This window comes from Lichtheimia ornata, assembly GCF_029851405.1.
Source record: "Lichtheimia ornata isolate CBS 291.66 chromosome Unknown scaffold00004, whole genome shotgun sequence".
NCBI classification, from domain to species: domain Eukaryota; kingdom Fungi; phylum Mucoromycota; class Mucoromycetes; order Mucorales; family Lichtheimiaceae; genus Lichtheimia; species Lichtheimia ornata.
In genome coordinates, this window is record NW_026695324.1 from 889,943 (window position 1) to 914,773 (window position 24,831).

The 24,831-nt window shown below is 43.8% G+C and overlaps 6 protein-coding genes across 6 annotated transcripts; 1 reads left to right on the top strand and 5 right to left on the bottom strand.

The window, feature by feature from the left end:
- Positions 1 to 1,013: 1,013 nt before the first annotated feature.
- On the bottom strand, positions 1,014 to 5,143 carry O0I10_001738 (uncharacterized protein; the record flags this gene model as incomplete). Its single annotated transcript, XM_058481830.1, has 5 exons — positions 1,014 to 2,320; positions 2,380 to 3,316; positions 3,377 to 4,057; positions 4,127 to 4,563; positions 4,627 to 5,143. 5 exons carry the CDS (start codon positions 5,141 to 5,143, stop codon positions 1,014 to 1,016), a joined length of 3,879 nt encoding a protein of 1,292 aa, XP_058347687.1.
- A 968-nt stretch (positions 5,144 to 6,111) lies between these two features.
- Positions 6,112 to 8,136, top strand: O0I10_001739 (uncharacterized protein; the record flags this gene model as incomplete). Its single annotated transcript, XM_058481831.1, has 2 exons — positions 6,112 to 6,754; positions 6,821 to 8,136. The coding sequence occupies 2 exons, from the start codon at positions 6,112 to 6,114 to the stop codon at positions 8,134 to 8,136; spliced, it is 1,959 nt and encodes a 652-aa protein (XP_058347688.1).
- Positions 8,137 to 8,177: 41 nt separating this feature from the next.
- On the bottom strand, positions 8,178 to 8,859 carry O0I10_001740 (uncharacterized protein; the record flags this gene model as incomplete). The annotated part of the gene is made up of 3 exons (XM_058481832.1): positions 8,178 to 8,445; positions 8,511 to 8,618; positions 8,711 to 8,859. 3 exons carry the CDS (start codon positions 8,857 to 8,859, stop codon positions 8,178 to 8,180), a joined length of 525 nt encoding a protein of 174 aa, XP_058347689.1.
- Positions 8,860 to 9,000: 141 nt separating this feature from the next.
- Positions 9,001 to 10,852, bottom strand: O0I10_001741 (uncharacterized protein; the record flags this gene model as incomplete). The annotated part of the gene is made up of 5 exons (XM_058481833.1): positions 9,001 to 9,054; positions 9,113 to 9,510; positions 9,564 to 10,149; positions 10,225 to 10,554; positions 10,619 to 10,852. 5 exons carry the CDS (start codon positions 10,850 to 10,852, stop codon positions 9,001 to 9,003), a joined length of 1,602 nt encoding a protein of 533 aa, XP_058347690.1.
- An 8,913-nt stretch (positions 10,853 to 19,765) lies between these two features.
- On the bottom strand, positions 19,766 to 20,974 carry O0I10_001742 (uncharacterized protein; the record flags this gene model as incomplete). Its single annotated transcript, XM_058481834.1, has 1 exon — positions 19,766 to 20,974. The coding sequence occupies one exon, from the start codon at positions 20,972 to 20,974 to the stop codon at positions 19,766 to 19,768; it is 1,209 nt and encodes a 402-aa protein (XP_058347691.1).
- A 1,699-nt stretch (positions 20,975 to 22,673) lies between these two features.
- O0I10_001743 (uncharacterized protein) lies at positions 22,674 to 23,291 on the bottom strand (the record flags this gene model as incomplete). Its single annotated transcript, XM_058481835.1, has 1 exon — positions 22,674 to 23,291. The coding sequence occupies one exon, from the start codon at positions 23,289 to 23,291 to the stop codon at positions 22,674 to 22,676; it is 618 nt and encodes a 205-aa protein (XP_058347692.1).
- Between the last annotated feature and the right edge of the window lie 1,540 nt (positions 23,292 to 24,831).

A 24,831-nucleotide genomic window follows, 5' to 3' on the forward strand; every position in this document is an offset into this window, starting at 1 on the left:
CACCCAGCATGAGCAATTGTTGGCGCTGCCATTAATGAGCAGCAGCATGGCCATTTGTAATCTTTCCTTCCCTCAACTGGATTTTGTGCCCTAGGAAACTCCACAATATGGCTGCAATAGCCTTTGTTGCTTTGCTAAGGTTTGCACTAAACTTGCTAAGCGATTCCACCGGCGCTTACTGGATGCTTGCATCTTGTTGGTATTCATGTCATGACATACAAACAGGGATGTACTCAAGAGCAACTACTTGAGCGGATTGGATGTTGAAGTCATTGCTGTTAAAAATTTTGTCGTAAGACTAGGGAATAAGATCCATATGGCAGAGACAGCAATAGACACAAGTAATAAAGCAATAAAGAACTGCACAGATGATTCAAAGAGGAATGCATGAGCTATTTCTGATCCATACAACCTTCCCAAACACTCACCAAATAGCAGGTTTTTGATGATTTGTGCGATCGACGAAAGAGATTTGTGATAATGTCGATGGCAGCATCCTTGCTTATATGTGCTTCTTGGGCGTGAGAATTGGTGATGTCCATGCAAGAAACGAGGTTGTGATGTATTGTAATTGATAAAGTGATCGGGGGGGGATGTTAGAATACCATATCGAACGCGATGCAGCGTCAGCACCTGCACTTATTAATCAATCCATCCATCATATACAAGAAGATGTTTATAGGTAAAATAAGGATAAAGCCCATCCCAAATTTAATTCCACACCTTTGACCATCATCGATATGGAAGAAGCCTTTCTAAAGCTTATAAGATATATCCATTATGAGAGCCTTGCTCAGTCAAATCTTCTCGGATCAAGGCAATTGAATTTTTAGAAATGATAGCTTTGGTGCAGGAGATTGATTCGCATGCAATGAGTTGAGCAGCTGTTTCAAGTGGGAGGAAGAGGCTATGTATCAGCTGAAAATGATGAACAGCGACCTGGGTCGCTACCTAGTCTTTATATAGTTTCATTGTTATTCTATAGAGGGGGAATAATGAATGATGCCTAGAAATCATTGAAGGCTTTGTTGTTCGACGAGCTCCTTGTATGCACCTCCAAGTTTCAATAGCTCCCAATGTGTTCCTTGTTCGGTGACACGGCCATTTTCAAAGTAGCAGATCAAATCTGCCTCCTGAATTGTACTTAAGCGATGAGCTATCGTGAAAGTTGTGCGACCTCCTTCTTGTAATACATTATCAATGGCTGCTTGAACAAGCTTCTCGCTCTCGCTATCAAGGGCTGATGTTGCTTCGTCAAGAAGTAGCAGTCGTGGATTGCGGATAAGGGCTCTTGCAATAGCAATGCGTTGTTTTTGGCCGCCAGACAGCTGCGATCCTCGATCCCCGACACGTGTATTGTATCCCTCAGGCAAGTCCATGATAAACTTGTGGATGTTGGCAGCCTTACATGCTTCTTCAACTTGTTCTTGTGTGACCTTTTCACCTTCTGGAACACCAAATCGAATGTTTTCACCAATAGATAAGTCAAAGAGAACCGGTTCTTGACCAACCAAAGCCATGTGTCTACGCAAATTGGAGAGCGTATAGCGCTGGATATTTGTGTCATCAAGCTTTACGGCACCACTTGAAGCGTCGTACCATCGTTCCAGCATACCAATCACCGTTGATTTTCCACAACCGGAATAACCCACAAGCGCAATTGTCTTGCCAGCTGAAGCATGCAAATTAAAGTCGCCATGGAAAATCGGGATATCCGGTCGACGGGGATACGCAAATGCCACATTCTCGAAAGCGATATCGCCATTCACAGTGCTTGGTTCAATGCCTTCCATGTCACCATCAATAGCCGGTTTACGTTCCAACAACTCAAAAGCGGAGAGAGCTGCATACTTTGCCTTGACAATGAATGAGACAAACATGCTTCCACGACCAATGCCCATAGCAGTGAAGATGACCGATAGCATGACAACCATCATTTGCTCGATAGTCATCATGCCTTTCTCCATAAATCGTACACCAGCATAGAAAGCAATAGCATAAACATAAATAACCATGGCTTGATTCAATGCATAACCAATTGATCCCAAGTACGCTTTACGATAGGCAAGCTTTTGTGGATAGGCGTTGGCTTTGCTGTAACGTTGCTCAAAATGGTGTTGCTTGGTAAGGGCTGCAACTGTACGGATCGTCTTGGCAGCTTCAGCAACCACCTCGCCTGCTTTGATGCCCGCCTTTTGAGAATCACCCGCATAGTCCAATTCAATTTGAGTCTCATAGGCACTAGCCGCCACCATGAATGGCATTGTAGCCACAATCACCAAAGTGAGCGCCCAACCATGGATGAATGCAATCACAAATCCTATGTAAAGCTACCATGTTAATAATCATATAACCATACAATCACGTGCTGCTACCTACCAGTAATAGCAGTAAAGATTACATTGCCAATTTCGCCCAAGACCTTGGTAATCATATCATTGACGTGCTTGGCATCGGCCGCCAACATGGATGTCAATGCACCCATACTGTTTTTCTCCTCATCAAAAAAGCCGGCTTCTTGGCGTAAATAGGCAGCGAATAACTTGGCCCGTAATCTCTCCGTGTATCGTTCACCCGCCATTTCAAACCCGCCAATTTGCAATACAAAGCCAATAAAACCACCAATAGCACAAATGACAAAGAGGAATGCGTAGAGATTGGCACCATCCATAGGCCCTGGAGGATGTTGAAGGGTTTCTGGATCAACAAGCACGGCAAATACTTTTCCAAGAACGAGCGCCAATGCCGGGAATAGAGCACCTGTCATGATACATCCCACGAGACCAACAAGAATCAATGACCATTCGGGACGCATTTGCATAAACACTTTGAAGAAGGGTGTCTTGGCATGCTTGTATTTGGCTTCACGCTCACGTTGTTGCTTGTCTTGATCAGGAGTACCACCATCGATTGAAGACGCAATGCTCTTTTTGCGCGTAATGATGAAATCCTTTCCATTCTCCTCTTGAAGAGTGATGTCCATATGATCATGCCGCTCTTCGAATCCATCATCCTTAGTCACCACTGTGGCAGCGTCATGTTGATCCTCTTCTTCTTCTTCAGCAGCAGCATCTTGTTTGGATTTGGTGGCGATCTCTTGTTTGCGTACAAGTTCAGCATAGGCACCATTCTTTGCAAGTAGTTGTTCATGTGTGCCTTGCTCAACAATGTCTCCATGGTGTAAAACGATGATGTTGTCAGAATTACGGATTGTTGACAGTCTATGCGCGATGACTAAAGTCGTCCTATTCTTGGATGCTGCGTCGAGGGCCTTTTGTACAAGTCGTTCAGATTGTGTATCAAGTGCTGATGTAGCCTATCAAAGTGCATCATGTTAAATACGTCAAACCATGGATATTCATGCCATATACTTTACCTCATCCAATAACAAGATGGCGGGATCTTTGAGGATGGCCCGTGCGATAGCAACCCGCTGCTTTTGTCCACCTGAAAGCATGCCTCCATGCTGACCGACATCCGTGTCATATCCCATGGGAAGTGCTGTAATGAAATCATGACAGTTGGCTGCCTTGCATGCACGCACCAATACTTCATCACTGACATTGTCGTCGATAGCTCCCAAAAGTAGGTTTTTGCGAATGGTCGTATTGAATAGCACAGGCTCTTGGCTGACAACACCAATCTGCTTCCTTAACGACTGAACACCCAAGTCCTTGAGTGAAACACCATCCACAAGAATCTCGCCTTCAATGGGATCGTAGAATCGCTGTAACAGTTGAGCAATGGTTGATTTGCCTGAACCCGATGCGCCGACTAGAGCAACAGTGGTGCCTGGAGCAACGGAGGTAGAGAACGATCGAAGAATGGGAATGTCAGGGCGTGTTGGATAGCTGAAGCTAATGTTGCGAAACTCAATGTGGCCACCAAGCGTGTGTTGTCGTTTTCCAGGGTCATCAATGTCAATGGACGGGATACGATCGATAGTGGAAAAGATACGTTTTGCAGCTGCTGTGGCGGCACTGACAGCCGACAAATTGAGGGGGAGATTCATGAACGCCATTGTCCCGACCAGCATTGCATAAAACACAATGATCACCTACACACACGCACAATGAGTCCTTATTCATACACCCACCCACCCACACACAATCAATATCAACCCTACCTCGGATCCAGTCATTCTTCCATCACGAACAAGCTTGGCTCCATACCAGAAACTTAGACCATAAGAAGCAAAGAGCACAAACATGAATGCACCAAAAAGCACTGCCAACATGAGCCCTCGACGACATCCGGTCTTGCGAGCCTCTTTTAATCGTTCTTCATATCGTGCCTGGAACCGATCATGGAGCGAGAATGCAAATACGGTACGAATACCACTGATCATTTCCTCGGCAATGGATCCTGCACCAGCATAAACGTCTTGCGTCGTTTGAGTGAATTTGCCATAGTAATATCCCATAAGACCACCGGCTCCACCAATAAGAGGGATCGTTGCAAGCACCACACCAGCCAAAATTGGGCCCTTTATGAATGCAACAATGATACCGGTGATGACTTGGCTGATCATTTGGAGGATGTTACCGAATTTCTCTGATATGCCTACGTACATAGATAGTAGATGCTTAGATTTATGATACATAAAGATGAATTTATTATATATACCTTCTTGTACCATTTGGACATCGGTTGCCAAGCGCGTTGTTAGGGATCCCTCCTCTGCCATATCAAACCAACCCATGTCTTGACGCATAATGTTGTGCACAAAGAGCCGCTTGATTCTTGATGTTTGTTTCTCGCCTGTATACACAAAAATGGCATGGGCCAGGTAACTTGTTACGAGATTGGCTGTGGCCATGTATACAAAGACCAAAATCAAGGGTCGACTGACAGCTAACAAGTCGTCTGTGCTGGTAATTTCAGTTGCTGATCCGGCTGCTTGTCCTAGTGATCCCAGCATATCACCAAAGATGATCATAGAGGCAGGCATAAGAGCACCAACACCGATCATAAGGAGCGAGGCCACAAAAAGCAAAAAGAGTTCGAGTTTGGTGGCGAATCGGAAAAGCTTGTAGACGGGCACACCCCCTTCTTTGTTGTCTTTGGATGAACCATCTGCATTATCCGTGCGTTTTAGCTTTTCATGCATATCTCCATTCGCTGGCTTTTCATTGTTGTTCATCGTCTAATGAAACGTTGTGTAAGCGATTTTCTCTCCCATTGACAAAAGTGATCTTGAACGCACCCATATATAGTAATAAGAATGATAAAGAGGTATATGCCAAGAGTGGGGTAAAAACCATGGATGTGCGGATCAACAGGATTTATATAGGTTGTAACAATTGTTTGCTCCGCTGTTATCAGAAACCAAAGAATGCACCATGCATGGTAACACCATCATCACATCTTTTGAGAAAAAAGAGTCATTGATAAACACACGTAAGCTGTTGGACAAGCAATAGACTATGATGCTATACGGTAATAGCCTTTCTTAATTGTAGCATTATAGTGCGGGAGTGATGATGACGGTGATGCAAACGTCGCCATCGGAAGCGATGCGTCATTTTGATCCGATTACTTTTGAGTACGCTATGTGCTAGAAAACCCACACGAAATCATTCATTATGCGGTCTCGGTTAAGTTTAAGCGAGACTGGAGAGATACCATTTGAGGCACGTGGCAGCAAGTGGCGTCGGGTAAATTCAACCGGACGTGATTACCGTTTCATGCTACGCGTTTATGAAGACAATGAACATCCTTTTTCAGCCAATAAAGTTCCATCCACGTTTTATTTGCCTCATGGCATGTACACAAGACGACGTAAATCAGAGACTTTACTCTTTTTATTCATTCGACACACCACCACGACATCTGCCACATACAGAGAATACATTGCTGCTTACACGTGAATGCTAAAATACGACTATAAGAAATACGCCCTGATTTTGTTATCCATTGTAGGTGATGTGTGGTGCATTTGGATCCAATCTTGTCACCATTGTAGATGATGCTCGCTATGATGACATTATGCCGCACCTGCCATTAACCGCGCCACACCTGTTAAACTCCTTTCATGTAACACATACCTTGCATACAGGCTTGGCTCTCTCTCTTCTTTCTCCTCTCCTCTCGTTACTGCGCAGCAACTCGATGACCTGGGACACAATGTTCGAGGATGCCCTTTCGGCATTGAAGAAAAGAGACGATGAACAAGCCATTCAGCACATGACCGAAGCCATTCAAGAGTTGAAGCGAACGCATTTACTTGCCATCTTGGACGCGCGTGCCGTTGCGTATATCAGAGGATCAAAATACGACCTTGCCTTTGAGGATGCCAAGGAGATGATGCAGCAGGCACCCAAAGAAGAAGCAGGATACCTTCGAGCAGCCAAAGTATATGAAGCACAGAGTCGATTTGTGGATGCAGTGGGGATGTACGAGCTTGGATTGTTCCATATCAGTGACAGCGAACGATTGAAAGAAAGGAAGCTGATGGTTGAAGAGGAGCTACAGCGACGTGTGGATTGGGTGTCTTTGTTGCCAGTGGATGTCATTGCTTTCATCATGGATCAGCTATCAATACACGATTGTCGCGAGTGTACGCAGGTGTCTCGACAATGGCGCGATAAGCTCTCATCGTGCATGTATATCAAGAACAGACATGTTCAGCTGGATGATTATGGAAGAGCAGCACCGTTTCTAGGACGACATGTTCAATCTTTGGAACTCAAGCACCATCAAGATAACAGGATGATGAATCTCGTGAATGTATGCTCCAATCTCAAAGTACTTGGTAAGAAGTTGATACTATATTGGGAGGAAAGAAAACTAAAAGACTAATGATGGGTGCTGTACATAGTGATCGATGAATGCTTTATCGGCATTGAAGACCTGTTGCCAGCACTTGAATCAGTGGGCCATAGCTTGCAACAATTAGCTGTGTGTAACCATCCAATGCATGATCCTTTTCCTCTCGATCCCATACTGCGTGCATGTCCACAATTGAAAGCATTCACTTATCATGCGCCACACCACACATTCTCTCGTCATGGATCCTTCCCAGAACTTTCTCTTCAAGCCAACAATGCCAATTACCCAGATCTTGAATACCTATCTTGGGACGTCGACCAACGCATCATGCCACTACCCATCGTATTACAACGATTTCCACACCTACGCAGCTTGATCGTTCCTTACAGACTACGCGAGCATGGTGGTCAACAAATTGAACTCGATGTTATTTCCCGGCATTGCCCTGATCTCGAATACTTGTCCTTTAGCCACAACCTGCTTCAAGATGATGATCCCTTGTTACCCACCGGACCTCTTACTCATGGTAGTGGTGGTAAAGGACATTTGAAAGAGTTTCGATTTGGCGATCTTGAAGGATACGATGGAGTGGATATGGTGAACTTGCTTAGGACATGCCAAGAGCATATTGAAATAGTGAGGATGGGTGGCCATGCACGACCAGGCAATCCAATGGGCCGATGGGATGATCTTGCCTCACTACGATGTGAACAGCTACGTGTCCTTGAGCTGACCATTGCATGCGAAACGGATGAGCTGGTGCGATTCTTACAGCACACGCCGTGTCTTGAACAAGTGATACTCAATGGCATGACTCAACTACGCAACAGCGTGCTTGGTGTATTACAGCACCGAATCCATTTGAAGCATGTCGCTTTCTATGAATGTTATGGCTTTTCAGAGGCTGGGATGTGCGAGTTTTTTGGAACAACACAAGCCAAATTTGAACATGTGACCTTGGAGCGATGTGGTGGAGGCATGACCAATCGTACATTGGAAGCACTGGGATCTACACATGGAGCATCACTCAAATCATTGCGGATTGCTTATGATGGGCATATGGACCAAGAAGGTTTATTGGATCTTGCATCAAGTCTACAAGTTATTGAAAAGCTCACTATCAACCACACCATGATGGCATTAACGGATTCTGTAATGAGTGCATTGGGTGACATTCCCTCACTTGCTGAACTTGATATCACGGACTCTGTCGCTGTCACTGATCTTGGCGTACGCTCTCTCGTCGACAAGAACAAGCTGCGGTATTTGTGTTTGGCTAGATGCATGCACGTAGGATTTGGAACAATCGAATATGCTAGGCATGTGTTGGGTAGAAATAGTGTTTTCGATGGATACAGTATATAAAAATTGTATTTTTTTGATCTTATATGGTATAAAAAAACTGGCTAGTATCTGACTTTGGGATGCCAAGTAGATGGATGAGGTGGAGTCACTATTATCGTGTTTGTCATAGGCGGGGCTGCTGATGGAGGAGGAGGTAAATCCAATCCTTCGGCCCAAAAGTCTTGATGATGTTGCCAATGAACGCAAAAGGCATTGGGTGGTGGCATTTGTGGTAGAAACGAGAGAATGAGATAGCCCAATCCAACGGTGCATGTGATAATACTGACAATGACATTGAATGGTGTAGGGTTCATAACAAGACATCCTAAGCTGTGACAATGACCTATTAGCTGCATGACTTGGCATGTGTGTGTGTGTGTGACACAACAGCTTACAAGCAAAACAATAATCCACGACCTGCATGAAAGCCCAGGAATCCGAAATAGGCTTGTGCAACAGTGAACGTCTTGATCTCGTTCGCAATGAGCAAGATGCTCATGATGCTGAAACAGAATCAGTGACACTGCTTTTGACAGCCGTATTCTCGAAACATGATGTCTCTAATAAAGAAAAAGGAGAAAGAAGAATGACTTACATGCCATAAACGCTCATAATAATCTCGCCAAGCGTACCCTCTGTTGCCTTGGCAATGGCTGCTGAGAACACCAGCACATAGACAACGACATTGACAGCGTTAATGGATAGACAAATGATATTTTCGACTTTGGCCCGAGATATATGCATCAAAAGAAAGATAGGATTCGGATCATTTCACTCGGAAGTATAAAGTACTAGTGATTGGTATATAAAAACGTGTACTGATTGTTTTCTATATTACATAGGAGCTATCATCATTGGTAGCCCATTCGAGAAAATAAAAACTATTTAACAAGACGAAGAGGATGGTGGTGGTGGTGATGGCGTGGTGGAATGTAAAGGCTATCATGCAAAAGCATGTTAATAATCACATCCTTCCTATTTCAACTTGACAAGTTACCTTTTCACGTGATCGTTTGTTTTCCAGAAAGCATGCAACGGCTGCTGCAGTGAGCATGGATCGCCTCATAAAAGGTTTATTGCTGTTGTTGCTTCCGGCAGGTGACGAAGGAGGTGATGGTAGTGCATGAGAAGCGGTGGAAAGTTTACGGTAGGCCTCGGTGGTTTCCTCCCATTGCGTAAGCATTTGAGTGATGTCCTGCTCAATCATACTTAATCGATCACCAATACGCTCGAGGCTTTGGTTTTGTTGGTTGCATTGAGTGTCTTGGCGGCACAGCAAGAGCTTGGACTGGATGTTACGCACGTGTTTTTCGAAAGCAGCGTACTGGTGTAACAAGACATTTACTCTTGGATCAGCAGGTCGTGTTGGTCGTTCATCGTCATCCTCGTACACTTCTATTATCTCTCCTTAGTCCATTTGTGCATACACATGCCAATCACTCTCTTACCTGTAGATGAAATCAAATGTTCACGCAAGGTAGGAACATGCCTTTTGTACTCATCCACGAGATTTCCCATAACCTTGATAACGACTTCCCAATGCGATTCGTAATCCAAACGATCAGAGTCGTGTTCCAGTGTCATGACATCGAGTGCGAGTAAATGAACCAAACATTCACGGCGTTTCCAATGTATCACATGCATTTGTTCCTCCGTGGAGCCATTTTGTTGGTGAGCAACGGGTATGATGTTGTACATGTCGCGGAAACGTGATAAATTGCCCTGATGTGAAAATGATTCGAGTCGACGTAGTGCAGACACCCAATGAGCCCATTGTGAATTAAAGATATGAGTCAAAGCACGTCGAGTATCCGCTACACGTCGCGAAGAAGATGCTGTGACAGGTGTTGTAGGTGAAGAGGCTGATGAGATATCATTTGGTGGTGCGAGTGTGTCGCCTTGGTGAATAGCATTCAGTTGCCGAGATTGATCAATGATACGCATCACCATGGCATCCGATTGTTCACATTCAATGACCAAATCACGTAGTAATCCGAGTGCTGTGCTGTGTATTGACCTGATCTTGCAACGACGCTATCAACAAAGACGCGAGTTTAATTTTAGCTTTTTCAGATTATCACCCAAATGGAACACAAAGAGTGCACAAACCTGATATCGCCGAAGCACAGAGTATACAGCGCCGTGAATGGTCACCATCGAAATGCCAAGCACATAAACCGGTACAATTTGATATCCAATCAGACTCAAGAGTAACGTTGATACAAAGGTGATCATCAAGCCCTGGGTAAGGATGTTTTCACGGGATGAAGAACTAGGATGATGATGGTGATGATGAAGCTGCGTGGATGCAAGCGTGGTGGAGGTGGTTCCGGTCAATGATGGAAACTCGCTCAACAAGGATGATGTGACAATGAGATACTTGAATTGCTCTTCAAATGCTGTTTCTTCTGAATCTGGAAGCGACGAGCTGAGAAAGGTCTATTTCGAGCAACATAGGATTTAGTTTGTATGCACAAATAGGAGAAAATGCATATACCCATACCTGAACCAACTCGAGAACTTGAATACCAAGTGGCAATAGCACCACAAGTGCAAATCGAGCAGCATGGGTGAAGAACTGGCTGGTCTTGGCAAGCGCATAATCACGGAAGCGGTAGGCTGAAGGGATCGGTTGAACGGTCGGTGTAGGAATAGATAGGAAGACCAGCGTCCCTAATGCGACAAACATGACAGCATGAAGGACACTTGGACAAAGGAATGCGAGTAGATTTGCCATTAGTCGAGAGACATGAGTAAAAGAGAAATGAAAGGAAAGAGATATAAAAGTAAGCTGGAAAAGGGAAGGAGAGATTGTAAATGGCCCTGCCGCTGCTGCTCACTAATGGCGGGGTAAAAGCGCCGACAAGGAGCAGCTATTGCTTGCTGCTACTACTACTAGGCAAGGGGTGACAGTGTATGATGCACATCAACCCTTGTGGTTAACCTGCTTCATAGCCATTCGAATAACATCGGGCATCTTCCAATAAACCAATATCCATGTTACAATCCTCTCTCTCTTTACATCTGAGCTTAGCCCATAAAGAATCATCCATCATCATGCAAATGTAAACGTTCATTTAGCCATTTGCTGGATTCATACACCACAATGAAAATAGATAAGGTTTTATGAAGAATGCCATCACCACCTCCCTTGCATGCACATCAGTCAACACAAATTGATATTTATCCATAATGAAAACGTCCATTGGCAATCTTGCCTTCAGCGTACAAATCGTCCCAGCAACAAGATTGGATACTTTAAGCACACCAAACTGCATATCGCAATATACTGCTGATACGCTTAGGTCGTCGCGGAGTATACAGCGGACAAAATCGATACCAAAGAAAGATAGCACGGTAACCGAAAACTGTCAACACTTTTATTATCATGCTCACTAAGCTTGCCTTTGACATTTTGGTTGTGCAACCTTGTAATTTAAGATAGCCTGTTACCTTCTGTTGTTTACGTATACAAGCTTATTTGCTGGTATCACCAAAAGATGATCAACAACATGACGCATATGAACCTCCTCACTCCTGACCACAAGGTCGACGTTTTGGGTGATCAATCCCGAAACCAATGGTCCGATGGTCAAGGTCACTTACTACAAAATTTCCCTTTCTTGGTACTCAAAAGCATTCTTACACATTTATGTATCCTTGAACTGACCGCATTCTCCGTTGTCATAAGCACATCGATTGGAGCGCGTAACGGTATTAGGCAACAAGTGTGCTATGTAGATCCAGGATCATTGTGTATTTTAATGTTCGTGGTAGTGGACCGATGCCAATCTTACCCGAGGTTCTCTTACGTTAGATACATGGAAAGTGAGAACAAGGATGACTTCCATTGTCATTGAGTGATGCATGTAAAAGATGGTCTATGTTTAGCATCATGTAAGCACACAGCAAGTGATTGGTGATGCTATGTATTGTTGGATGACCTTGTCTATCTATGATCCTCCTGGTTTATGGATGCACATTCAATCACACCAAGGCTCTCTGTAATGGCTCATCATCAATTTATCAGCTCATCACCATCTTCAACATCCATTCCATCACTCTTTGTGGTCGCAGAGATACCCACGCCAACCGTGCAAATATAAACAAGATGAATGTTGCCGCCCATCGTCTTTCTCCCACACATCTCTTTCTTTCCATCATATCACTCTTTGATTGCTGGCATCTTCAAAAGCCCTTGGTGAGTATCATTGTTGAGAGGTTCTTTATTTGAGTGATGCATGTGCTAACTTGTGATGGTCGTTAAGGGTTCATTGTGTTCCTACTAGTACCCCGTTTTCCTTGTTGTCATTGTGTTATTTGGCTCTTTTAATAAGGTAAAACCTAATCATCTCGCTTGATGAAGCATGTATTCATGTACAAATTATGTCCTTTTTGATGTAACTACCTCGCAAGATGCTACTGGAAAGGTGGACTACTGCCTGCTAATGGGGTGGATGATCCCGTTTTTTTTTTTAATTGTAACATGTCCTCCTCGGCCTCCTTCGCAGAGTCCCGCAATAAGTTTGTGGTATGAAACATGCTCGTATGAAGATGTTGCCGCTTTAGCAGAACGTAATAATGGGCGTATGTGTGCAAGAACCCGCATCGTAGGAAGTAGCTTCGATGGATCATCAGTCCCACGCTACTGCCTTCTATGACTTGCTGAACTTACATACAATGCAGCTAATGCTGACTCATTCACGCGTTGAGCACAAGCCAAATCGAGTTCTTTGTGTGATTGACAGTGGCCTTGACGTGCACAATCCCAATGATAATGGTCAAATACCAATCGATGTAGCCTTGGACAATGTCACGGACTTCATTCGAGGCAAGATCATCAAGACGGCACGTTGGACACAGTAGGAGTACTCTTGTACAACACCGTGAGCCGAGAACACGAGGAGGAAGTGTATGCTAAGCACATCATTGACAACAATGAAATAAGAAAAGTCCCAATAACCCTGCAAACCACGACCACATACACGTCCTTCAAGAATTTGGCATCCCTGATGGATTACGAGCCACTGATGCCGAATCTTTTGGTTCAGGTAGGTTACATGCAAATGGATGTGAACGTCGGCTTATGCATTGACGATGATGGATTTCCTAGTTGTTAAAAAGGAACCTTTTCCACTGGATGGCTGCATGAGGAACAACGAAATAATAAATGTGTCATCAACCTTACCTATTGTCGGTATTTCAATAAAATGTACAAAAGTAGTATACAAAGAAAAGGGAGGCACAAGTAATAATAATGGGAATAGCAAGTAAAGAAAGCCAATAAAGGTAGGACCAGCAAGAGGATGAGAAGGAGTGTAGCCAAAGGATTGGATTGGTCAGAGTGAAAATGTTGTTAATATTCATATTAAACTTAATCCTTCATCATCAACTTACCTCGTATTGCATCAACTACGCTAACTCAGTGATGACTGATGGTGGCGATCTTGCAAATGTGCCATTGTGACTACGGACAAGCATGAGGGCGGTTTACTTGATATAACGCACCATACCAGCCGACAAGGACACAGACCACCAAAGAGAGCCAACAAGGCCTTGAGAGAGAGCAGAGAGCTTGAGAGAGAGCAGAGAGCTTCAGAGAGAGCAGAGAGAGAGCTTCAGAGAGAGCAGAGAGAGAGCTTCAGAGAGAACTTGAGAGAGAGAGAGAGAGAGAGAGAGAGAGAGAGAGAGAGAGAGAGAGAGAGAGAGAGAGAGAGAGAGAGCAGACTTGAGAGAGAGAGAGAGCAGACTTGAGAGAGAGAGAAAAAAAAAAGAAAAGAAGGTAAAAGAACGCAAGATTTGGGGTGATCAACTTTTATTTCTCAATGTCACTATTGTGTGAGTCAACGTTTATTCCGCCAGTAAGGAGACTCCTGACAAAACAGTGGTGGAAAATGTCGTGCTCATGAGACAACATTCCTTGGCGCCGATGCATGATCGCATTGGTTCGTTCGGCAGGAGATAAGGATGGCATGTGTGTGATTGTTGGTGCATGAATCTCATCGACGTGCAGGATTTGACAATGCGGTCCACATAGCCACGTGTAACAAACAATAAAGAAAGCCGTTGGTCTCTCATAGACTTTCAATCAAAAGAGAACTCTTGGTACAATAACGCAAACGCAAGAGCGTCGCATCGAATGCAAAAAATGAAGACGATTGAGATAGTGCGTGATGCACTAAAAGCAGAAAGGACCAAAAAAGAAGCTGCGTCAAAATCTGCATCTCGTCTCAGATAGCCACGTGTTGAAGAAAAATGGTGAATGTATTGTTTCCCACAAAGAGATAATGGTCGTGTGCATAGGGGCCGTTGCATGAATGCTTTACTTTCCAAGCACCAAAGGATAAGGCGGTCGTATTATATTGACGCACGAACGCTTGGATCAGTGAGCAGGAGGGAAAGAACGCTTCGAGGACATTGCATGGCATACCAGAAGCAGAAAGGGGAATAGGCAAACATGAAAAAACCCATCTTGCGGATCACATGGCCACGTGCAGAAGAAAAAAAGTTGATTCGTTATTGGTTCTGGAGCAAGAGATAAGGAAAGCATCTCATTGTTGATGCGTGAATATCCCTGCTCGTGGAGTACGATAATTTGAGGGCGTTCTGGATCCATCGAATGAAAATAAATATGCACAACGGTCACATATTCACTGAGCAGGAGATAAGGATGTTGAAGGCTCATTGGAGCATGAAGCAGAAACGCGTCATTGTTGATGCGTGAATATCGCTACTCATGGAGTGCGATAGTTTGGGGGCCGTTCTGGATTCATTGCACAGATTTAATTCTCGTGTGGATGGTATGAAGGTGTATCATTGGCTCACGTGAAAGGGATGAGGGCGAAATGTTATTATCTACAGCTGCCGCATCTTTGGTTATAGCCCTGGTCTCGTTACAAGCACGCCGTAAAGCTGTTGCAAAGACTTCTTACGGCTCCTCCATTGTTCTCGAACCCCAAAAACATTAACGACGGCAATTATTTGTTGATACGTGAGCACCATTTGATGGACATTGCTGTCGTGCATTACCTGAGCATGCTTTTGGAAAAGAACTACCCTGTCGGATTCCTCCAATTTCTTCATATCGCGAAGTTGTAGATTGGATATAGGTGCAACACATTGTTGTGGAGGTAGATTGCTGTTGAGAGCATCATTAAATGTCCTGGCTGATCTAATACAGTAAGAGTGGCCAATTCGCCACTCTTACCAAATATGGAATGGTGGGCCCTTACCTTGACTATGCCGTGTCGTACGCGAAATGTCCCATGTATATTATATCCAGCTTTTACTACAAAGACCATATCCAGAAGAGCACAATGAGGTTTAGCTGGCTATGATCTCAACTTAAACGACGGCATATGGAGTAACCCTGTAGCAAAGTCTCCATAGTGCCTGGAATTTGGGATGTTGCAGCTGTAGCTTTAGTCAGCTTTGCATATGCTTTTTCACTCTTATCAGGTACATGGTTAGTTCAGAGTCTTCGTCCTATGGTTATTGACAATAAATGCTAAGGTACAAGCAAGAAGGATTATTGGTCTCATCCTCCTTCTCCTCGGTCTACGACAAAGATACACCACTCAATATACAACGCCAATCTTTTAATAACGGTTAAAGATAATTGATTGCCACTCAAAGGTATCATTAAATGCTGTAACCAAGCTAAGAAGTGTACTGGATACATGTTTAAATCTTCGCCAGGACTGAGCTGGTCTCGAATTAAGTCTCAGTTCTGGTCTCACAGTGTAGATAAGTCCCCCTTTCATTTTCCCAAAAGCAGTGTTGTGGATGATGTTTTTGTATCGATGGAGGAAGGGGCTAAATAGGATGGCAGCACATTTGGATGATCACGGTAGATATAGCATTCATTGTCATTGGTGCATGCACCCTGAGCAGAACAAAGAATATAGTTTGAGGAATGGAGCCAGCTTATGGGGAAGGATAGTATCCAGCACACATGCGTGTAACCAACGCAACCGGGCAACCAGTAGCACGTTTCCATGGCCAAGGGCAACGTTCTTGATTCCATAGCAACAACAACAACACGCGCAATTCAAACACGACTCGACTTCCATGGCAACAGAACAAGTACCGTTTCAACATTACACTCTTTTATTGTTTAATGTAGACGTCTAGATCTGGGAAAGCTATTATCTGCTTTCGCTTACTCTCTTATCAGGACCCATCCTCGCGATAACCCATTTCAAAGGCTTTCTACCGATCAGCCATCGTACATTGCTCACGATCAAAACTCCCCAAATCGTCCCACAACACAACCACCATAGACACTTGTATCAACACACAACATGTGCACATAGGAAAAGTAGATAAACAATCTCTTTTTTTTATTGACAATAAAGCTAAACTAGCATGTGGCTGTTAGTTTCCTTGAGTCAAAAGGCCCAAGTACTTACGGAGATGACCGCATGAAGGCCGCCATGGCTTTTGCCAACCCAAACCATGACTACCGAGACTCTTTTGATAAGAGAGCGACAGAGTAGCTGTCAATTAAAAACCACCAATGCCTTTAGTTGTTATCATTCCTGAGTGCTTGAGAGATAATAAGAAGAAAAAGAGAGAGACGATGGTAGAAATGAATGGACATAAGAAATACTAGGGCAAACTCCCTCGCATGTCAATCCACGCAAGGTAGGGCAATGGCTGTTGTTGGATCATCATCATTACCACGTAAAGTGTAAAATGGCACACACCCTTTTGCTATACATGAGGATCGTCATTTCTTTTATTTACGTGTACCTATTGTCTATCGTGAGGGTGATGATGACGATGGGTGGATGGGTGTGTGTGGGGTCATTGAGTGGCCTCAGTGTAATAGCAGTAGGGGATTTAAACTTGGGGGACAGCAGCTCCACGACTTGAGACAACACTTCTCTTCTTTTTTCTCCCTCCTCTGCCTTTATCCAATGCACGTCATCCCGATCAAGGTAATGTATTATAGAAGAGTGCTCTTGTTGGTTTTGAGGTGTTAATGTAGTTCTGAACATGCATTGTCAGTGAGTGAGCGTGTCCAAAGTGCTGAAGAATGAGCGTGGTGGGTGGTTGGTGGTTGCCATGGCGATATCGTTGCTTCCTCTTGTCCGTTGCTATTCCCGCCTTACGCTTGGTGTCAACAGGTACATTCAGAGTCCAATGTTGCAGCCGAATTGGTTCCATTGACGCGTCAGCTTGTATAGAGGGCAAGTTTGGTTACAAGACGTTGGCTCGTTTGGCATTTTGTTTCGGCTCAACTACACTACACCACGGTTTTCGGACTCCAGTAGCCAACAACAAAGGGGTTTTTATGTATATGGAAAAGGCAAGTACAATGAAGCAAACAATGAAAAGGACGTTTATTGTATATGTGTGCTAATAATGAAGGATGCTATTATTGTAATAGTGACAAAGTGTTACTCTCCTTTCGGTCTTCCTGTGTGGATCCTTATCATCCAACTCCCAATTTGTATGAAGCATCCGTGGTCATTGCGCGTCATGAGAAGTGTAAGCTGGAGAAGCCAGCCATATGGTGATGGACGTCAAAAGAGGATCAAGTTGGAAGGTCATGGTATGTTGATGAGAAAGGAAGTCTTGGGCATTTCATTTTTTAATCGTGAAAAAGGCACAGCATGCGTATCGTTGCGAACAAGGGATATCACTACTCTTCATTTTTGTCGGGCCACACCATACTCAAGGACCAGCATTGAATCAACATGTCGTCACAAGTTTGAATGTGCAGCAACAACAGCTACATTACTGCGCAAGCGGATTCATGGATGGTCCTTCATACCTTTGCCATCGTCATGTTTGAGATCGAAAGACAAGTTAACGAGAAGTGCATGATCCCGGCTTATCGCTTATTCCACGACAGCATCGCTCAAGTACATCAACCGCTCCAGAATACCTTTTGTGCAAGATGCCATCAACAGCGCCTTTACCAATCCCAATGCGCCATGTGAACATGAGTCCCTCAGAGTCAACGTTATGTATACTAGTCCGAGCACCGATGATATTATCGAGGGAGCATTGTATGAACATGGTGATGCGGGAGATCCTGTACGACAAAAGCAAAAGTACTGGTGCTTTGCATTGATCAAGTGACTCTTTCAACATCACGCACAACATTCGAGCCTGTCTCCTTCAAGCAATGGATGCGATCTATCACTAATTAGAATGCATGTGCAATAAAACTTTGTCTCATGTATGTATTGGCTATCAATGTGTCTTATGAATCACAACAAAGATGGCAGGAAGGACGGCTTGAATAGGATGGAGGATTAGATAGCGGGTCGATATGCAAGCGAGATTGACGGCTTTTGGAAGCAACATTTAGGACATGGTTAATGCACTTTATCCACGCTTCTGCATCCTACAGTATACATGATCGGATATCAATCATCCAGATCGCTTTACAAGAAAACCAATGTCTTTTTCTCTTTCATAGCATTACGGTACGTGAGATGGCGTGTGCGCGCAGGTGATCGTATACATGATGAGATCTAAATCACCCATCATCCTTCTTAGGCTGTGTGAAAATCCAGATTGTATGTAGATGGTGACAGCAAAACAGCGGCCTGTACCTGATATGAACCTGATTACACTACTTTTGTTAGCTCCCACGACTATGTACATTGCATGTCATACCTACTATAGTATTTAGATCAGCGAGGCAAATAAAAAATGCGCGGGAAGATGTATCGCATGTATATACAAACAAAGGGATTGGTAATATTTGTTGATGTTGTTAGGATGGTAAATGTTTTTCATATCACTTCCTTACCCCGCGGGCAATGTCTAAAAGAAGCACGCGTTGTGTGGCGTAAAAAGTGCCCATTGCGTGATCATCTCCATGGATTATTATCTCGCACACACAAAAATTTTGGTGTTCGTAACGCAAACCCAAACCTTTCTGATTTATCCTTTTAGTGCATATCCTCGCTGCATGAATGTAATGCAACGTGAGATATCGAATGCGACTATCATTGTACCAATCACTCTAATTGAAGTAAGGTGACCTCCTCCGTATCTCGTTATGATGTGGGGGGAGGAGAAACTCTACTAGGATAGAAATTTCCATCATCATCATCATGGAGTGAGGAGGTAGTCATATACACGTATTGGGCAACTAAAAGTATTATGAAACGCTTATTGAGCGCATGATGCACGCCGCTTTTTGTTTGGATCACTCGAGATAATTTACATTTTAAGGCTGTCAATCGAATAAGGATTGTTGGGGAAACCTTCTCCTTAATCATCCCATCATCCCACGTTGGACAAAAAAGCCAAGTACGACCTTTACGAGAAATGTAGGTAGGCTCGTGCGTCGTGGTTGGTGGTGAATTCACATCATCATCCTTCTTCATGATAGTATATTCTGTACACAACGCGTTCATCGACCCCGTCACCTGATTCTACCGTAAAAAGTCGAGAACGCGATACTACATACACACAACCTTGTACATGATGGTATTCAATGCAAATGACAACAAATTTTATTGTAGAATGAAAAAAAGGAATCAAGAACAAAACTTCATTTTTTTGTGAGAGAGCAAATGTGTGTATATGTACAAGAATGTGTGTGGTTTTTTATGATTGAGGTGAAAAAGAAAAAGTAGTTTTTAGATTCTCATGATGACCAACAATGATGTGGAAAGTGTCTTTAGCCGCAGATCGGCTCAGCGGTGGTTGCAGAAGCAGCGGCACCAGATGTTGCTGCACGAGGATTGCCATAGAAGCAATATTTGCTCACCAGGTCATGGTATTTAGCTTGGTCGTCATTCTCCAAGGTCGCCGTCATCATGACAAAGGGCGCAGGGGTGGCTGTTATTGTTGTTGTAGGCATGTTGGCAAACGATGGCTTCACCATAGGCTCCATCTTTTTGGCGGCAGATAAGGATGCACCAAAGTCATATCGATGACCAAGTTTCTTCTTTACGATTTTCTTTTGACGTGGATTTTCTTGATGCTTGATGTTGTTGTTGTTGTTGAGTAATCCATTGTCATGTTTTTGCAATGCACCCTCCTTGTTGGATGGCACCTTGGTAGTATTAGATAACGTTTCTTCATCAACATCGTCATCATCCTCGGCCAATTCAAGATCCACTTGGTAGTTGAGCCCTTCATTGTTGTCCCAAAATTCATTATCATGGACCGTGTAGCGTAGTACCATATATACAGTGCAAGGTTGTTGTTGTTGTTCAAGGTTGATACGAAAAGTAAATCGGTCCCATGTGTTAGCACTAGCGCCAATCGGCTCACGGTAGACAGCTTCAGTCTCATGATAGGATTGCCAATAGTCGGTTGTGTATCGCACCACCACACGTTTATGGAATGCAATGTTGGCTACTCGACATCGCCCTGTCAATATCACCATTTCATCATCATCTTGATCAAGCAGCTGCACGGTCTCCATGCGCACCATTGTGTCGTCGCGTTGACGTGTCATGACAACCTTTTCAGGCCAATTGGGAAACTTGGCTGTTAGTGCTGGCATCGACCGTTTAGGATCACCCGCTCGTACAGCCAAAGGTCTTTGTGTCTTGAGAAACAATCGTACGTGCTCAAGCTTGTCCTCATGGAATCTCACCGATTTGGTCTTCTTTTTATGCACAGCATGTTCTTCGTTCTTTTTTGTGGATGATGGTTGTATAGCAACAGCAGCAGCCATTGGCTTTTGATGCAATAGGGTTACTCGTCGTTGGAGGTGGGGTTGTTGTTGTTGTTGTTGCTGTAGCCGTCGTTCGGCTTGTTGGGTAAGAGAAGAAAAATGGATATGATGGACATGATGATGATGATGATGATGGTGATGCTTGTCAAGGGCATTAAGATACATGCTAGGTGGCGAGTATGTGGTAGGTGCTAGAGCCATGTTGATAATATGGGAGAAGAATAAAAAGGAGAAAAGGCAAAGAGAAAGAATAACAGGCCTCTTGCAAGAAGATGGGAAGAAAAGGAGTTGCTTTGAAGGAAGTGCTCGAGGAGAAAGAAAACTGGTGGTGTGGCACCCTGATAGGGACCTTTTATGTATGTCAAAGCAACCGGCAGTGTGGGTGGATATCAGATAATATCCTATTGTTATACAAGTGAAAACTTTTTTTTTGTTGTTTGCTATGGTTGGGGGAGGGAGGAGAAAGATGCATTCCCACACCATATCAACATGGTGATAAAGATCTCTATTGCCTATCAACCTGCCATCCAAGGGAAACAAACCGGAATTAAAAGAGAGGCACAGTAAAAGCAAGGAGGTCTAAAACGAGTCGAGACTATTGCTGGTTTGAGTGTACCAGCATAAAGGTAGAGAGAGTAGCTGCATACTTGCCATACCTTTTTTGAAGCCATTATCTCCCTTGTCATTCGATCTCCTTTGGAATGAAAAGGATGGTGGTGGTTTGCTTTTTCAATGTTGCTATCGTATTATCAAGGTTTTGGCGGTTGTTTGGGTATCAAGGTTTGCTCCACACTCGTTTACCTTATACAGGGATGTCGCTATTATTGTATACTTATCCGAGATGATGGTGCAACCAGCGACCAACAATAGCCGACCTTTTGTTTGTTTTACATTGCAGAAGTGTGTGTGCGTGCGTCCATGATCTTATCACACCATGTTGCAAGAAACAAGTGTTAAACCGCATTGGGTCGTCGGATCTGTAACCCTTTTCGCTTTCCCCAACAATTGTTACCATTAGCGTGCAAGCGTGTACAAGATACATCTCTCTCTTTCTCTCTTATACACACAAACAATCAGCAGACAATGGGCGTTTCTTGATATCATTCTCACACACACACACACGCATACCAATGCATACATCATTATTGTAATCAGCAAGATGTAGCAGATCAATTCTCCCTATCATCCCAAAACGGGCAAACTGTAACCTGGACAATGCGTTGTCCCACACATTGGAGATCCGCAACGATTTTCTTTTGTCCACAATGCGTGCCAACAAATGAACGGACTTCTTGATCATGCATGAACACTCATTTGGACCTGGTGACTTATACACGTTTTTCATTTCTCAGCTTCACTCTTTCCTCTCCTTTTGATCTCAACATCGCCCATTTTTGAACAACGGGCCGTACCGGAACCGAAGCCGAGTGAGGCACGCTATCCATTCTTATCGATATACAGAATCTGCGACGGGTGGTCTAGGCTGCTGACACACACATACACAACGTGTGCTTTATAATACACATCCATTATGGAAGGTGATAGAAGAGGGGTGGTGGTGATATAGAATGCTATATCTAATCTAATGAAATGCAGCAGATCGATTCGCACGCTCTTTCATCACCCCAACAAAAAAGTAGATAATGAATGTATAACATTTATGGGAAATGATAAAGCGTGTAAAAAATACATTAGACAGGATGCGATACCGGGAGGATGGTAGATGATGAGAAATATGTATGCGTGCGTGTGTAGTATATATATAAAACGGGTAATGGGGAGCTGGGTCACACGACTTGGGTCTTGGTAATACGTGGTACAGATACAGACAACGAGTGACAATGGGGTTCTGCTTTTTTGTTGGTAAAGCAAACGACGATGATGGGTGGCGGTGTGATGATTATTGTTGATGGTGAGACATACGCACCAATGGCAAGATGCGTCGTCGAGCATTGATAAACCAGTTACTGATTTGGCTCACTGTCAAGCCCGTTTTACGACATAGCATCATTTTTTCTTGTTCAGTGGGATATGGATGTTGAAAATGGTCCATCAGCCATTGCTTTAGGATAGCGGTGACTGATTTAGGTAGATTGCCGCGTCGACGCTTGACATGATTGGTGGTGGACATGGATGGCCTTGTGTCTTTGGTAATCTTTGTTGTTGGTCTTGGTTTTTCAGATACAGCAGCAAGCTGATGTGACAGATATGGCTGCTGATGATGTAAGGGAGATGTCAAGCATGGTTTTGGAGACAATGACGAGCATGACGATGCCGTAGATAAAGGACTGCTGCTGTTGCTGTTGCTGGTGCCAGTGGTGGTAAGGGTGTCATCATCCTCGTTGCCATCATCCATCATTGATGTTGCTATATGCTGCCACCATTGGCTGTTGACTCTAAGCATCTCGTTTGTACGTTCCTTTTTAATTTGAATCATGGGTTGGTAATAAGGGTCACCATAGGCGACTTGCTGGTCATGGAAGAGGATGACAGGGTGAAAGTGTTGTTGAGTGTGCATGGCTGTTGATGTATTATGGTGGACGAGGGAAGCCAAGAAGAAGAAAAAGGAGAATGAATATGGAAAGCAATGACAAGAGAAGAAATTAAAGAAGAAAGGTGGGCTTGTTGAAATATCGCTCAGCACTGCTTTAGTAGCATCAACGTCTCTCGTGATGGTGGGCTTGACCGGCACTCTGCTTTTTATAGCAAAAAAGGAGGATGCACAATCAGCCATGTAAAGACATATACAATCCCCCACATGTTGACGTGTATGTATCCCACCATCAACCTGACAGTTTACGTTTGTTGCAATTACGTCCAAGCGAAAACCAAGTGTTGTCTTGTGGCACCGTGTCTCCCACCAACTTGATAACCTGTCAAAAAGAGAACATACGGGGACAGCCAAAAGAAATTGACAAGAAGGACGTGCATGCATGCAGCAACATGCGACTTTTCCACCATACAATAAATATAGCAACATACATAAAGAGGAAACCATCACCCCTCCTCTTTTTGCTATGTGCTTTCCCATCACCTCCTTTTTTCTTTATCATAAAAGTAAGCTTGGCTTTGACGCCTGTGCCGCACTTTTGCTATAAACAGCTTCTTGCTGATGGCTGATGATGATGGTAATACATCATCACCTTGTCGGATATGGTTATTGACACATTCAAATATCAACCAGGTGCGCTCTTGAAACAACGTCCGATTTGCATCTGATGTATGTAATAGTAGTATAATGCTTCCACTTTTACATGCAACAATATCTCATCCTCGCATCATTTCATCTTGACATGTGGGCTTTCAAGTCTGTGGGCATGCTGTTTTTGGCACACAATGCACAAGGGGGTTAAGCCAAGAAGCTACACACACTCTCTGTACACAAGATTACCTATCCCTTTGGACTTGCTACTTTTGTATATGTGTGTACGCAGCATGCATGTGATGCATGATTAATATATAAAAGACAGTCCGGGTGAAAGGTAAACATTTGGTTGATGAGTATAACAAAGCAGTCTTGGCCCGGCATTTCCTCCCGATCCTTCCGTGTTTTTGCGATAGGCGTCATCTACCTCCTTTTTGATCCATGATAACAAGGTTGGCTTGTACACACACATACATAGTGGCTGATTCTGCGACAGCATAATGGAATGGGTTTATTTGATAAGGGAGGGGGAATAAAATCGTTCTTGGATGATTTTTGTGCATTAAGAAGATCAAGTGTAGTCATATGTTGATGCAATCTATGTATCAGCAGCAGCCGCGGGTAATGATGCATGCCATGTACGTATCATCACCAGGCCCGAATGACAGTTACGGTGATTTAGATCACCCCATAGCAATTCAAAGGCTGTACGACACTAAAGCACATCATCATAGTAGTAGTAGGCAATGATGTCGTCTATTTGTCATCCTCATGTTAGCTTTCCACAAACACCTATCCAAGGCATTGGGTGATTCTCTCGTTCGCTTTGCGTGATGTTGATTATCCGACTTGTCAACAAGTTGTATACACCGCTGTTGTGCAACATGGTTTTTGCAATAGGTAGTAGAATGGG